General features: G+C 36.6%; 1 protein-coding gene across 1 annotated transcript in view; it reads right to left on the bottom strand.

Moving 5' to 3' along the window:
* Positions 1–4,257: 4,257 nt before the first annotated feature.
* Positions 4,258–15,580, bottom strand: part of FAM83B (family with sequence similarity 83, member B) — a 40,019-nt gene continuing 28,696 nt past the window's right edge. The window contains exons 3-4 of the mRNA XM_009999195.1: positions 8,612–8,736; positions 4,258–6,616 (exon numbers count right to left, since the gene is read on the bottom strand). Of these exons, the coding sequence (XP_009997497.1) occupies positions 4,258–6,616; positions 8,612–8,736 (2,484 nt within the window). The remainder of the gene's footprint in view (positions 6,617–8,611; positions 8,737–15,580) is intronic.

The following is a 15,580-nucleotide window of genomic DNA, read 5'->3' as shown; positions in this document are numbered from 1 at the left end:
AATTGGAGTATACATCTCAATTACCTGTGAACTACTGCATCTTTATGCTGCTCTAACTCTCCTGCCTTTAACAAAAACAAACAAAACCCCCCATACTGTATTGTGCAGCACAATATTGATACGGGGAATAAATTACAGTAAGTACCACAGTAATCCTGATGATCTCTCTACATTATGTAGCTGCAAAGCTACTTCTTAGTTGCACAGCTTAACCCACATAATGCTACACATGAAAAATATATATGTATCATACATCTTAGTGGAACAATTTTAAATTTTATTTTTACATTGTATTGCAACAGATTCTGATATTTTTATTATAACTTCCTTTATAAATTACATTTCCTAATACATTTTAGAATGCTAAAAAAATTAACAGTTTTTTTCCCTGAATAGTCATTTTTCACCTATCAATGCACAAACACCTATTGTCTGAGAAGTTTTTTTTCCTTAAGTTTTGTGAAACAGACTACTAACGTCATGTATTAGACAGGTAGAAGTTCAATTTCTCTTAATTTTTAACCTTTCTTTACATCTAGTTCATATTTGTTAGCATGAATAAAGAGTGCAGTGCAAGCTCATCAGTAAGGGAACAACCAACATTTTGCAATCTGAGAGGTGGTAAAAACTGTTTATTACAAGGCTGAAGATATGAAGCAATTGATCCACTGGGTGTTATCACTGGGTATTATAACTGTGTGTAGAGGTGGTTTATTTATGACCTGTGTTGACTGGGCACCCCATGAGAAGCCTGCATCTCCTGTCTGGTCTGTCCTGGGCTGCCCATGGTGCTCTTGGGGGCCTTGCTCAGGATTGCAGAATTCTAATCAGCTTTTGCACAGATGCGCTCCTAGATCGACTCTGGTGCTAATGGAGATTTACTTAATGTGGAAAGGACATGTCACTTTTTATGGGTTTCACAACTCCCAAGCCATTTGGCCAAATGACCGTCACACAGCAACAGCTCTTCATTCACAGTCTTACAAAACTGGGAGCGCATTGGGTGTTCAGGGTGTAACACACTCACAACGTGCAGAGCACATTTAGGACACATTGAACAAAATGCACCTCTGTGGAAAAGCAGAAACATCAAGACAAGATCTGGGAAAAGGAAGTTAAAAAATATAAACTCTAGTTTTCCCTCCAGAAATGTGCATACCCTTTCTCTTTGCCTATGCAAATATAGTTTTTCTACTCCATGCTTTTCTGTTCCATTTTGTACACAGCTGGGCTCCCACAAAGACACAAGGCAAATCAGACAGGGCTGGATGAGCATTTTAACACACAATTCTGGAGGGAACAAAATAACAGTTCGTCCTCACACCACCTGTGTAGCTCTCCAGTGTGGTCCTCCACCTCCAAAGCCACAGCTGCAGACAGGGCATCAGGCTGCTTTTCTCATGGTGTCAGCGCCTCGTGCTCCCAAAGCAGCACCAGGTCATGAAACATTTCTAAAATACTGGTGTCAGTATATTAAGTGTCTGATCCTATTTCCACTGAGGTCCGTGGTGGTCTTTTGCATTCATCTCCATTAACCTCAGATCAGGCCTTAATGTAGCAACATTCCTATGTGGGATCTCTGAGGAGAGATCTGAAAATGAGAAAAAAGCAGCTTCTACAGTGATTATTTCTTTGCATTACTAGGTCTATGAGCTGGCTATTCACCAAAAGCTCTTAAAGTTCTGTGTAGGTATGAAATAGCAGTATATCTCTCTAGAAACAAAGATGATTTGGTAAATTAAAATGTTTGCCTTCTCAGGACTCTCTGTTTAGCCATCTGCTTTGACAAATACAATAAAATATTTCCAGACTGTATCAAAATAGATTTCCCAATTTAATACAAAATGTAAAGTGCTGTCACTTCAAAACTTGCCCTAAGACCTTTGTCCTCCCTCTTTCCTGTCCTTCCCAAATATAGCACTGCCTACAAGAGTATGTCAGAGCTTCTCAGAGTACAAGTGAAAATTAAGCATCCTAAAAACTACCCACACCTTTTTAGCACTTGCATCTTCATTAAATTCCTTTACTGCAAATGTTAATTCAGGCATCATCCTGAATTACTCTACCCTGTTAAAAATGATTAAGAGTTAGAAAAAAAGTATATTATTGCATTGCTGTTGCCTGCATAGCGGTGGAAGTATGTTGTGCCTATACTGAAAATACGCCTGGAGTGCTAAGGACACAGTTCTTGCCCTGGGCCTGAAAACACTACCTCTGTTGGTACAGAAATATATCAGTAAAAACGTTGATCTGGGGAAAATGCCAACTATGGCATTTCAGCAAAGAGTGAACAAAGGGACCAATGCTCATCAATAAATTTGTAAAATCTCTTCCAGGGTCAGAGGTAAAGGGGAGACCAAAACCTTCTGCAGAGGATTGAGATGCAAGACTTTGCCACTCTCATAAATAAATACCATCCCCCCAGTGAAACAGATATTGCTATGATGCATCAACCTAATGAAGTTGTCTGAGAAAGTTTGAACAAAAAGCTGACACTACTTCACTGAAATTACTGACAATAATTATGGTGAGTTCATAGGAGCCGGAGCAGGCTCTCAGTGAGAATCAGATGTCCATATAAAATCTCTTCTTGGGGGCAACATGTAGAAGAGACAAATGAAGTCAATCTAGCATGAACTGCCCTTCTGGTGTTTCTTTTTGAAAAATAAAGCCATGACCTTCCCAGTGGGATGCCTCCACAGAATGCTATAGGATCTTTCAGATCTAAGAGTGAAGTGGTTGGATCTCCCAGAACATGCTCCTGAAACATGAAGACCCTGTATAAGGATTACAAACTTTCAGCAATGAATTTTCCCCTATTTCTGAATTTGGAATAAAGCTGTTGCTGAGCATTTTGCAGTTAAATGGTCAAAGCATTCTCCTAAGAGACAAACTAAACATCCAGAAGGGTGTGAACCAGCTGGATGTTCTGGCTCCACAGTGCAGATGACAAGTGGATGCCAGGCTGCTGCCCAAACAACGTGCCTGTGTTTTTTTTAAGCACTGACTGGGCATAGGCACTTACTATTAGGAAATTTTTTATGACTGAGAGGCTCAGATGAACAAAAATGTGTCCCTTTGTCTGCAGTTTGGTGTCTAAATACCTTCATTTAAGTTAAATACTTGCTACTATCACCCTTCACTGATATTTTCTTTGGCTTAGGACAGATGCCTTATTGTTTGATGTGGTGACTTTTACAAATCTCATTTTCAGATGTCTACTTGCTTCTGGCCTTGTTCATTCATCCGGACATAAGGCAGCATTGCAGAGTTGAGACTGCAATCTTCCTCATACACCTAGTCTAAGCACTTGCAACCTTATTAAAAAAGTTAGGTTATTAAATATATCTGGCAACATTTAAAACAGACTGTTGCATGTGAAACTTAAAAACTTACCTGAGAAATGGAAGTCCATGGACAATTTTTTTGGTTTTGAACACCAAATAGAAAAATGTAACAAAAAGCTATTTTTAGAATACATTACAGAATACTGGCATGTTATACAAATGTAATTAGCACATTGAAATTTGAGCTGTAAGTTATGTTCAAGACACCTTTTTTATAATTTTTTTTTTAACATTCATCCTACATTCACAGTAGTTTAACCATGTAAACATGTCTGTGAAAGGTCAGATTAAGGTCATTTTAAGATCTGTGTGCCAAATACTTTCAAAAAGTATCGTATTATATGGAAAATTCAATAAAGTAAGATAGACCCATCTGCTGCCCAAACAGTTCAATAGATGCTATGGGGTAAATTACTAACAAGATGAAGCCTAAGAGAGGTTTTCAAAAATTAAAGATAGGTAATATGCAATGCATTAACATTTGTGCCATTTAAAAGTGTACATAAATGCTCAAAAAATTCAAGCCGCTATTCCTCATGCTATACTATTTTAAAGGGCAACTTTTTGGAAACAGTATTATTTGAAGTTTAAAAACATCCTCCATCTTCTTTTCCCCACACTTAGTGTTAAAATATGTTAATACATACTTTCTTCATGAGGAAAACATGAAATTAATCTTACAATATAAACACTATAAACAACTCCCTTGAGACGTATTAGGGACACAGAATTTCTGCAAAGATTTAAGTATAACAATTCTAGAATAATTATGTAAAAATATGTACATTAATTCCAGTGTCCTAAACCCAAGAAGAAACCCAAGTAAGCTCTACAAAAGTTGCAAATCAGTCTTGTCCAGTTAAGATTATGTCCAGATTATGACTGTATATCAGGATAATCAACAAAAGTTTTACTTGCTTTTGTGTAGGAAGTTCCCAAACTTTTGCATAAATCCTCTCAGTTTATTTTCATTAGGCTGCAATGGATGGTAAGCAGTTGAGTTGTAACTGACCATGTGATTACTCCTGCCATAATTATTCACTAAGGTCTTGCTTTTAATATCTGAGAGATGTGAGCTGCTGTTGGGTGCATGTCCTGCAGGCTGGCCAGCATTTTCTATCTTGCAGAAGGGCTCAAAGCGGCTATAGACACGCCTTTCACTCAAACGAGGTCTTAGCTCCTCTTGGCGTTTCGAGCTTGACATCTGTGGCGTCATTGAACTTGCTCTTTGAAGTGCAGCAACAGGGGCACTTTCAGGAGTAACATTTGTGGTAGTTTCTTTTATGTCTTGATACTGAATCTGTTCTGTATTAAATCTGGGAGTAGATGCGTCTCCTGCAGTTTCAATGAACTTACTTTCAAGGGGGCACAAGAGAGGACACTTTCTAGTGCTTTCATCAGATGGAGATTTTTGAGGTTTTGGGGACTTTGGGGACTTTGGAGACTTTGTTGGGCTCCCTGTGACATCTTCTTTACTTCTATTTAAGCTACCTTGAGAATTTGATGATGTAGTTCTCTTTCTCCTGGGGGAAGAATCTGTCTTATTCTCAGAAATCCTTGGTTTTTGATTCTCTTCTTCAGAAACCAATGTGTCAGAACTACTACACATTCTGTAAAAGGAAGGACCTTTGCTTTTTGACAAGTTTTCCTTCTTGTCTGGTGTGAGATTAAGAAGTGAACGCAGTTTCTGGGATCCCTTCTTCAGAAAACTTGGGGAATTCTTACTTTCTTTCTTTGTTGTGCAATCCTTATTAGACTCTTCTTTGCTAGCTTCAGTGAGAGCAGCCATAGAGATTGCCTTGCTGGCAGTTGGGCTCTTTAGCTCTCCTTTGAGTTCCTTCTCCTCCTGTTCTAAGTGGTTGGTCACACTGTGCAAACTTTTGGAGCTCTTCAGTGTCTCTTCCGGAAGTTTTGGACTAACTGGCTGCTTAAGTCTATGCCTAGTCAATGTGCTGTAAATGTAACTGGACGCATGTTTGTTAGCAACAGGGTTTAATACGGACTTTGAATTAAACATGGGAAAACTTCTCCTTTTTAGCATGTTTTCATTTTGAAGGTTCTTCAAATTTTCTGTATCTTTGTCCGCACACAGTGTTGTGTACCAGTAGAGAGATGAGTCGCCTGCTGCATTTGAATTTACACTTGGTTTTGTGTTGTCCGCAGTATGAATTCTGTGGTTTTTAGGTGTATCTGATTTAAGTGGAACGTTTGTGCTAAGTTCTTCTGAAATATTATCTGTTCCATTTTCCACACTTGGAGCATGATTAGATGTCCCTTTAGGTGTTGCACTTCCTTCTGACCCAATTATCGTTGAATTTGAGGAACTTGCACAGCTGCTTACTTCCTGCTGCTCAGGTAAAGTTGGCTGAAACACCAATGATGATCGTAAGCGAGAATGAGAATATAGTGGATGAGCTTTAATATTTTCAGGTGTGTCATAGCTGTCGTATCTGTCACCCAAGGCTGACCCATTAGACTCTGCTGGATAATCACACTGATCGTTCAAGTATGACTTGATTCGCCAGTTGCGCAGGAAGGATTTTGTTGTGTGTTCGAGGGTCGGCATCCTCTGCTGCAGATGGCGAATATGATTATCTGTCCCGTTAAAAGACCTCCGAACAATTGAATTTCTCTCTGCAAGATTCACCTTTGGTCGTGAAAACTGATCAGCAAAACTTTGCTTGGCTGCATTGCAGTTATGTGCATATCCTCCACGTAATGAAGAAACAATACTAAGGCTATCGGATGGCATTTTCCAAGTATTTGATGGATTGTTGGCTCTATTAACAGCTCTGTTGAGCAATAGGTAGGATGTCCTTTCTGGCTTCTCCCCAGCATAACTATGTCTCTTCCAGTGCTCATTTTTTTCACTAGGTTGATACTGTTGAATTGGATTTTGCATATTAAAACCTGGATGAAATGGTTGCTTATTATAGGCTGCGTTTCTCAAGCCATATTTATCTATTTCATTTACTGCGTATCTTCCACGGGTTTTCCAACAAACAGGATCTATCTTGTGAAGTTTGTCTTGCCTACCAAAAAGGTTTCTTTGGCTAGAAACTGAAGCCAAGGAAGACACCGAGTGTTGGTATGTGTCATTATCCCAGAGTGTCCTGCGACTGTTTGCCCGCACTAATTCTGGGGCAAATGAACTAGGAACACAGGAACGGGCGTACAGCGTCCTGAACTCTTCGTCAAACGATTCAACCAGCTGTCCTGTGATAACTTGAACCATACTGAGGTTGGTTTTTTCAAATGACCACATAAAGCTGAAAGAAGAACAAAAGACCATTAGAAGCAGTTCTGAATGGAAGTATTACACCGGATTCTCTTGATAAGAAAGCTTTCATACAAACCTGGGTTTTGGATGAGTACTTTCTAAATAAATAAATTGTGGGCACAATTCATTGGAAGGTCTAACCCACTACCAGGCAAAATCAGCTGGAGACTTTCCACTGCTTTCAGTGGGCGCATGAATAAGTCTGTAATTACTTAATTGCCCTTATAAAAAGTGGATATTGCAAAAATGTATTCACAAATGTGAAACAGTGGAGTATAAATATCTAATAGTGCAAAAACATCACTACAGAGACTAAGCCAGGATTGACTAGACCCACTACCTTTACTCGAGTCACAGAATGTTAATTTGTGGTAAAAAAAGACCAAGACATTTTAAATAATATGCAGAACTTCTTCAACAATTCTGAAGGTATTTCACTCTAAACACATTTTCAAAAAGATGCACCTCAGAATTTTTAAAAAGTTTGCATGTGCTACTGTGCACACTAGATTGGATATGAATATTTCGTTTAATTACAATGATGATATTCTGATGAAGGAAATTTACCTCTTTTCTATTGTACTTATGAAGGCTGAACACATGCTAAAAGCTAAGGAGCCACAGCTACTTTACAACTACAAAATGAGATAAAAACCATTAACATGCCCATTAAGGGTGTTTCAACAAGCCTAATATCGTGGTGTCAAAAGTATACAGTTTATAAATCAGAACAAAGAAAAAAAACTGTTTTGAAATACTATTTTCATGTAAAAAAAATGTGAAAACTTAAATCAATGGACTTGTTTTGTTTTATTTGTCTTCTGGATGTTATAAAATAGGTTTACTGCATTAATGTAAAGAGCTTGCTGGTTGGATTTTTTTTTGCTAGTTTTGTATTTTTTGAGAAATAATAGCATGCTTAAGATTAAATCAAATAATGATAGATAAGTTTATTCTATTGATTTTTGCAATTAGGAACCATATATTCTGTAATATTTGAAAAAAAACTAAATTTGAAATAGTTCAGGGAGCAAGAATCAGAAAGACACATCTTTTCTGTAATAAGCAACCAGATTATTTTACAAAGCAAGCATACCTTCTACATAAATTGATGATTCCAGACCCTCTGATGTTAGGTTTAAAGCAGTGTTATTTTTCAAATTTAAATGAGAAAAAAACTAGCACATTCTCACAGACTAACAATGTGTGTAAATGTCAAAACAGGTAGACCCTCCTTGCACTCTTTTACACAGATTCATTTAAGAACTTGTCACTTACCTCACTACCATTTATATACATCAGTTTGAATTTGGGGCTGCCCAAGTCTCAGAGGAAATAAAAAGTCAGATTTTTGAAAGCTTACAGTGGTGGAAATGTAAGCAGGTCGGTAGCTGTGGATCTGGCACCCAGTTACTATGCTGGCAGAAATCAACTTAGGCAAAGGAGAGAAGCATAGCATGAAAAGAGAGAAAATATTTAATAATCTGCAAAAGAGCACTATGCCTACTTTAACTTAATGGGTTTTTTTTCAACCCTGCAAAGCTCAGACTATGTCTTCTTAACTTGGATAATTTTGAATTTGACCACGATATACTACAGAGTGCCATAGAATAGGTCTATAATGTTAGCTTTAAAATATTACTATGAGGAGGAACTATCCAAGAGCACTTAGGAAATATTTTTAGCAGTGTTTCTGGAGTGAATGTTGAACAAGACAATATAAGACAAGACTTTTATCAAGTCTTCAGCTGTAGCAGAAGCTATATCCTTTATTTCCTATTTGTGAAAAACTAACCATGGACCTCAACATTTGGCTCTGTATTAGGTTAACTAGCAATAAGTATTACAATTTGTTCAGTTACAAGAACAAAAATAACATTTGCCCACCAAGCGTCCCGGAAGAATTTTGAGACACAAAAAAATTGCAATACCAGAGATACTGAAATGACAGGTTTTCTACAGACACCTAAGTGACTGGCCTTACCTGTAAGAACCATATATGACTTTCTTACAATCAACAAGAAGAAATTTTTGTTCCATTTTTCCATGGAATTTTGCTCCTGTTTTAGAATAGTAATCTTGTCCTTTTACAGTCCGCACTCTCATGTTCTGAAAAAGACAATTGAAATGCTTCAGTTGGTATATACTACATGCCACATTTGGCATCTAGGGGTTTAAAAGTCAGAGATACAGAAAGATAAGAAACATATTATTGCTTATTATTAAATTCTGCAGGAAACTAAAATGATTAAACCTGTTGTGTAGGGATCCAAAATGGCAAGTTGTGGCTTTGTCTTCAAAACTGATGAGACTTCCTAGGTCACAGAAAATGAAAACCCATAGACACCGCTCCCAGAAATGAGGTTCTGGCATAATAAGTCCTCAACAGGAGAAAAAGGTTTTGTACTGAAAAAAATTATTTTTTGTGTATAGCATTTGGAATGTTTCCAAGCATATCAGCCAATCAGAAACAATAGGATCACCTTTCTTTTAATTGAAGAAGGCTGTTATATCTACAAACACCAATACCCCACCCTGAGATGATCTATTGAACGATACCACCTGGGCCCAGAATCCCTCGCAGTTTTACCACCATTTCTCAACCAGCTTCGTACCACGGGATCAGTCACTTTTCTAAATTCAGAGATGCTATCCCAGTATGCACAGGTAGCACAACCTCTATATGGTGGTTAATTTCATATTTCAAATTCTATTCAGAAGTTTTATGTTTTACTCATGCAAACTCCGTAATTGCACTGGGCAAATTTTCCATGATGGATCTTAACAACGTGGTTACTTTTTCTCCCAGACTGTGGATTACATTGATTCAGCTGAGCCAGTGTCTTTTTTTTCCTTTTTCTCTATTGCAGTTTGTTTTTTTAATCTCCTAGAAATGAAATAATTCAAAAGAAGTGTTACAAAACCTTCTGGACTGTACAACTAGTAATTTTCAAAAAGTTCTTACATGGATATAGAAAAAAAATATCAAAAAGTATTTATCAGAAATTGTTAGAAAAAGGTGCTTATTTATAGAAAAAAATCTAAATTAAATGCACACCAAGCTATAGCATCTGCCTCATGTGGATGTGAGATACAAAATGCTTTGCAAGACATAAAAATAGCTTGGAATATAGCTGTAAATGGTCACAATATTTAGTGTACTTTCTAGCCTTGCAATATTTGTTCTAGCAACAAGAATTTGTGGTAATTTACAAGTATCCCAGTGGGAGTGAAATCTGTAGCTTAGCAGTGGCAGTAAGAAAACAGAATCTATATGATTATCATATAAGCTGTATATAAAGAAACAGTGGAATATAAGGTTTGTGAATAGAGAGGAACAGCTTGCTTCACGGGATTGCTACAAGGTCAAGGTGAAAATCATGCAGATTTGTGCTCTGTTCATGAAGTAACATGCACCAGACTGTGTACAGTTTATATTCAGCAAAGCAGAGGGATAAAATGAATGTGTAAACTTACAGAGGTATTTAGAACTCCAGTCTACACAGTATGAGTAAGCCTGCAATATTTTAATAGCTAAAGTTACATAAACTTTTTTGCTCTATGGGAGTACTTAAACATTTACCTAAAACATATGAAGTTCTAATAGACAGAGGCTGTAGGAGTTGTAATGGTACAGTGTCTACTACAGTGCAATGAACTTTCTCTATGCAAACAAAAAACAAAAAAAATTTACAATAAATTCTTCATTAAGTGAAAGCAAATTTTGAAATAACACATGCTTTCTAAATCACTATATATTTACTGCTGCCATGTTAAAACTTTTATCAAAAGAAAAAAAAATCAAAGAAGCAAGTTACACTTAAAAAGCTCCTGAGCTGGCTAGTTATGTTTTGAATCAAGCCACTAGGTTCTTAAAATTTTATTTATTAGGTAAATTTTTATGGCTTAAATTCGGATTATTGAACAGGAGGTTAACATTTGATGTCACTTTGCATCAATAACTGCTAATCACCTTTGATAATCTAGCAGTGTCTTTTCAGTTTTCTACGCTTTTTAACCAGGAACATAGAATAAAAAAGGCAATTTTCCTGCTTTCCCATTGCAGTTTTTTGTTGCTGTTTTTGAACAAAACAATCTCAGTGAATAAAATTATTCTTTCTCCATCTAGTGCTCGAGCTGAAATTAATTAAATAGAGAGCTTTTACTTAAAAGTTACATAGTGTGAAAAAGTAATGTAGTAAAAAGTAAGAAAGAAAATACTGGAATTTACTCCACTCTCAGGATTATCACAATAGTAAACTCTTATTTACTATAAAATAAAATGTAGTGAATATGTAATGGAATTTTAACTTGCTTCAATGATTCGAGTGTTTTACACAGTTCTGTATACCATTTAATCATATTTTTATGTCAGACTTATATTTCACTATATGAAATTATATTTATATCATCATAATTTGAAAAAGGCAACTTGAGAGGCAGCTTTTACACTTTCAGATAACCGTAACAAGTAATGCTGGCCTAAAGATATGCCAGTTGAACACATCAAGTCTTACTGAGATAAGGCCTGATCGGTATTGGACAGAATATCACCTAGGAATCTGGAGTGCTGGAGGCACAAGCAAAGCTAACGGCTTGCAAATTGCCATCCTATATATATAAAAAGCTTTGCCTTAGGCATTCATTAGCTGAAATATAACTTCAAGTAGGCATAACTACAAATTACATTAAATTGCTGCTTTAAAAAATAAAAAATGTCGTCACTGCTTCCTTTGTTCTCCTTTTTCTTTTCCTTCTTTTCTTCAGTATTATTCCTCCTGCAGTTTTTCTGTCCTGCTTCCTTAATCCTGCCAGCTCTTTACCTGTCTCAGTTGGTCATCCACTAACAGACAGCAACAGGGCATTACAAAGGCAAGTGCCAAACACCATGCTCACCTTTCTCACATAACACTTCCTTTTCCTCCACAGCTCATCTGACATTCTTCACCTACTTCAAACCCTCTAATTAGGTGCCAGGGATGCATACTTTGAATAAGTGATCAAAATACAGACAATATTTCAGGATAATAAATAATGACACGTTCCCTTTGGGATTAGAAGCAGTACACATAAATACCTACTGAACTGCAAGCCCCATTTGGTACGAAATACTGGGCTTCACCTTCCTACTGGAGGTCAGGCTACAGGACTCCCCTGCTAGGAGTGCTAACAGTAGCATGCCACTGTTCACTGCAGAAGTGGATAAAGCAAGAATCCCCTTATGAATCCTGAGAGGAAAATCATGGGCAAAACATAAACAACACATCATGAAGGATACCAGCCAGTCAATAAATGTAAGATTGGCCAAAGCAAATAAAACAAAAAGTCTGTCTGAACCTGAAGTGTTTTTGTCAGAGACTGTTTGTGGATTTATACGGAAGAATAATTTAATCAAGGACCGGATATTTAGGAGGTGATCAAAGTTAGACACAGAATCTTGTCCCTTCACCAAGCCCAGGCAGCAGGACTCTCAGGGATGTTTAAAACATCCAGTGGCTGCAGTCCAGTTAAATGACATTCAAATGATGAACAAGAAACAAGCTTTAACTTCTTTTTTTATATATATATATAAGACTGCACCACGATCTTGCCAGAGAAAGCCACATAAGCATGATTTAAAACCTGGAAGTTTAATTCAACATTACACATTTATTTTCATCAGTAAAAACACTCTAGTGTGATAGATAAATACACTGAATATACTGGTCTCAAACACTTCACTTTGGCACTTTTCATTTGTAGAGTCTGTTTTTATCAGTGCTCAGTTACTCATCTCATCCTTGCTGTCAAGAATATGCACTAAGAAGAAAACAGATGCCTACCTAACACTTAGCTTAGCAGCTTTAGAGGAGAAAAAAAGTTACGTTTCTCATATGGTTCATCATTACTGATGTTATTTATTATCCTAGGCCTCCCTTCTTACTAAGAGATAATAGTTGTTGTACAAAGGCTAAGTAGTTTTCAAGTTCACTTCAATTTTGACTTTGAATCTGATCCAATGTCCATTGAAGGCAAAATCTAATTCATTACTAGAGCCTGGAGTCCCTTAGCACAGAATGTTCACAGGTATGATGCCATGCTGAACATGCCCATTCAATAACTAAATCTGACTTATACTTCGAAGTACTGGGAAATTTTTGATGATTTTTAAGACACTGATGAGAAATAACAGGCTGCAGTCAGGTCTCAAGAACAATTCCTCCTAAGCATGCATATCTGGGAGAAGACTTCACAAAACAAAAGATCAATTCATTAGTGGTTCTATTTTCTCAATCCTGCAATTCCTTAAAAACACTGAGAGGAATACCAGGTGATAAACAGTTCCTGCCAAATTGCTTTCAAAATCCTTCTGCAGCAAGATGATTCTTCATTATTGCCAGAGAAATAAAAATTTCTGCAGAGCATGGAGCCTCTGCCACATGCCTCACCTCATATCAAATAAAACATTAAGATCTGGCACCTGGTTTGCTGCAACCTTGAAAAATTTAGCTATTAGTTTTTGAAAAATCATCTGAAAAAAGTCTGAATCTGTAACGACTCTTCACATTATAATGCAAAGGAATTGCTGACAGACCAATTCAGACCAGTGACAAAGTTAAAAAGAAGCTTAGGTAGAGCAGACAAAAAAAGAGAAACACATCAGTTACTGAAGAAAAATGTAGGACAGTCAGGAAATAGATAAATGCAACTGAGGAAAGAGAAATAGGAAACTGTAGGAAAGGAATTGTTTATTTGAGTTGAATTCCACTAGTGATGGTATCCTGGTGAATATTACGTAAAAAGAAACCCACAAGAAGAAAGGCTGCAGGAAAGGCTCAAAAAGCCCCTAGTAAACTACTGATTTCATATTCTCCTATACAGAAGTCACAAAATAATCACATAATATATAGTCTATCCATTTTTTCAGTTATGTATTTCAATTTTTTTTTTCCATCCAGAAGACTACTGAATTGTAATCTGAATTAAAAAATACCGTTTCATTTATCACTGCATCTCCTTTTTTTACAAATTCAAAGGAAGAGAAAAAGAGGCAGAGAAGGCATTGAGTCAGAGAAGTTTTAGAGAAACTCCTCATCATGGCATAAGGAATGGGAGTGTCTACCGTACTCCTGCAAGACTGAACCAAATCATGACAGAATAACACGACCAGTGCTGCTGGTGCTACATCTTGAGGAAAAGAAATACATCCAAACATTTCTGTCCTTTTCTTGCTTCCACTGAACAGAATGGGAAGACTGAAAGTCAAGAGCACAAGAAGTTGAAGGTGTCTTTTTTTTTTTTTTTTTTTTAACTTTGAGGCAATGGGAAAAGTGGAAAGGGACAAAACTTCTCCTGAAGAACTGACTGTTCCCTTATAGTCATCTCCAGTTTCTCTTCATCCTCAAGAAAGCCACAGGAGAATTACTGTGGGAGGAGTAAGCTTCTGTTCTCAGAGCAATAGTCACTGGGAGCAGCAGCTGGATGAGAAGGCCATCAATTTGAAGAGCTTTATTACAAGCTGAACTGGAAATGTAGCATACATAGGATTACTGCTTAGCTCTGGCATATATTTTTCATTTTCTGACAAAATTCAAAGTATTCTAAGCAAACACTGCAGAATAAAAATGTATTTTATTTCTCCCAACATTACAGAACAGAAACATGTAAAACATAATGGCACTGAAAAGGCCAAGTCCAAATCTCTCCACTAATCCACACTAATCCACAAAAAATCCACTCTAACGTATACACATTGTTTCAACCACAGTATAAACGCCTGTAGGTCTATAAAACCATATGAAAAAGGCAGTCCTTAAAGGATCCAAAAAAAGTTAAGCTTTTAAAACAGCTGTAGATACACACTGCACAGAATTTTGAGATATCACTTGAAATGTATGCCCTTAATTTATTTTATTTTGGGAGAATAAAACTCATGCCATAAAAAGACAGACACCATTTCTGGCAACCTCTATGGCACAGTTAACCCAAGTAATCAGCAAATGGTGGTATCCCAAGTTCTAGACTACGGAAATATTGCCAAATACTGATTTAATGAAGCCAAACACTAACAGTGCTTCCAGAATCACAACATGGCTTTGACCTTTTCTTTCTGAAAGTTCCCATAGCTCTGTGCATTAAGCCACCAGAGGGCAATCCTAGACACTCATACACAAGTATGGAAAGTGGTATAGGGATAAAGACCTAAGTCAACACTCCAGAGCAAAAATTGGTATAAAATACAGATTTACCCCAAAATTCTACCAAAAAGCCCTCTTCCTCCTCATCAGGACACCATATCTCTATCTGATTTTTGGACCGGTTTAATAAAATGGATGCTGCTAAAAAGAACTTTTATGATATTTTTTAGTATTTTTGGCCTAACTAGTTACAGAAACAAGGAATTTCAAATGGAATTACATGGAAGTTCAGGTAAGGTGGCGCTCAGAGCTTTGCAAAGAAACTCTGGCAATGTCCTTGGAAATTCTTCAGTGCTATCTACAGTACAATAAATCTAGAAGTATTTATTAAGCGTTTCCTTCAGGTCAGTGCGCTCATAGTTTATATTCTAATCCCTGTTCAGTATTAGGATGGTACAGGATATCTTGTGAAAAATTTAAAGATTAGTCTTCTTGTTATCTTTCTTAATGGATAAAATTACATACTTAATATATAACAGTAATAATCCGTTAAGAAATTATGCAGACAGATGTGATACTACGAATTTTCAGGAAAACACTAACAAAACAGAACCTTCAGCCTTTTAAAGTGTTTTAGTTTATAACTTTGAATAAAAAGTTCATAAAATAAAGGATGCAATTTATTAATTTACATAAGCTTTATGAGTCTATTTGCAGGCTACTTCAAGAAAATGCAAAAATAAGCAGTATTCCTAAATACATTATAATGGAAAATTATTTTATAAATAATGTATTAAAAACACGTCATTGTCTCAAATACACTTGTTATGATAAAT

The sequence above is a fragment of the Chaetura pelagica genome, unplaced genomic scaffold, assembly GCF_000747805.2.
Source record: "Chaetura pelagica isolate M959 unplaced genomic scaffold, ChaPel_1.0 scaffold90, whole genome shotgun sequence".
NCBI classification, from domain to species: domain Eukaryota; kingdom Metazoa; phylum Chordata; class Aves; order Apodiformes; family Apodidae; genus Chaetura; species Chaetura pelagica.
This window is presented reverse-complemented; position numbering and strand designations above follow the sequence as displayed.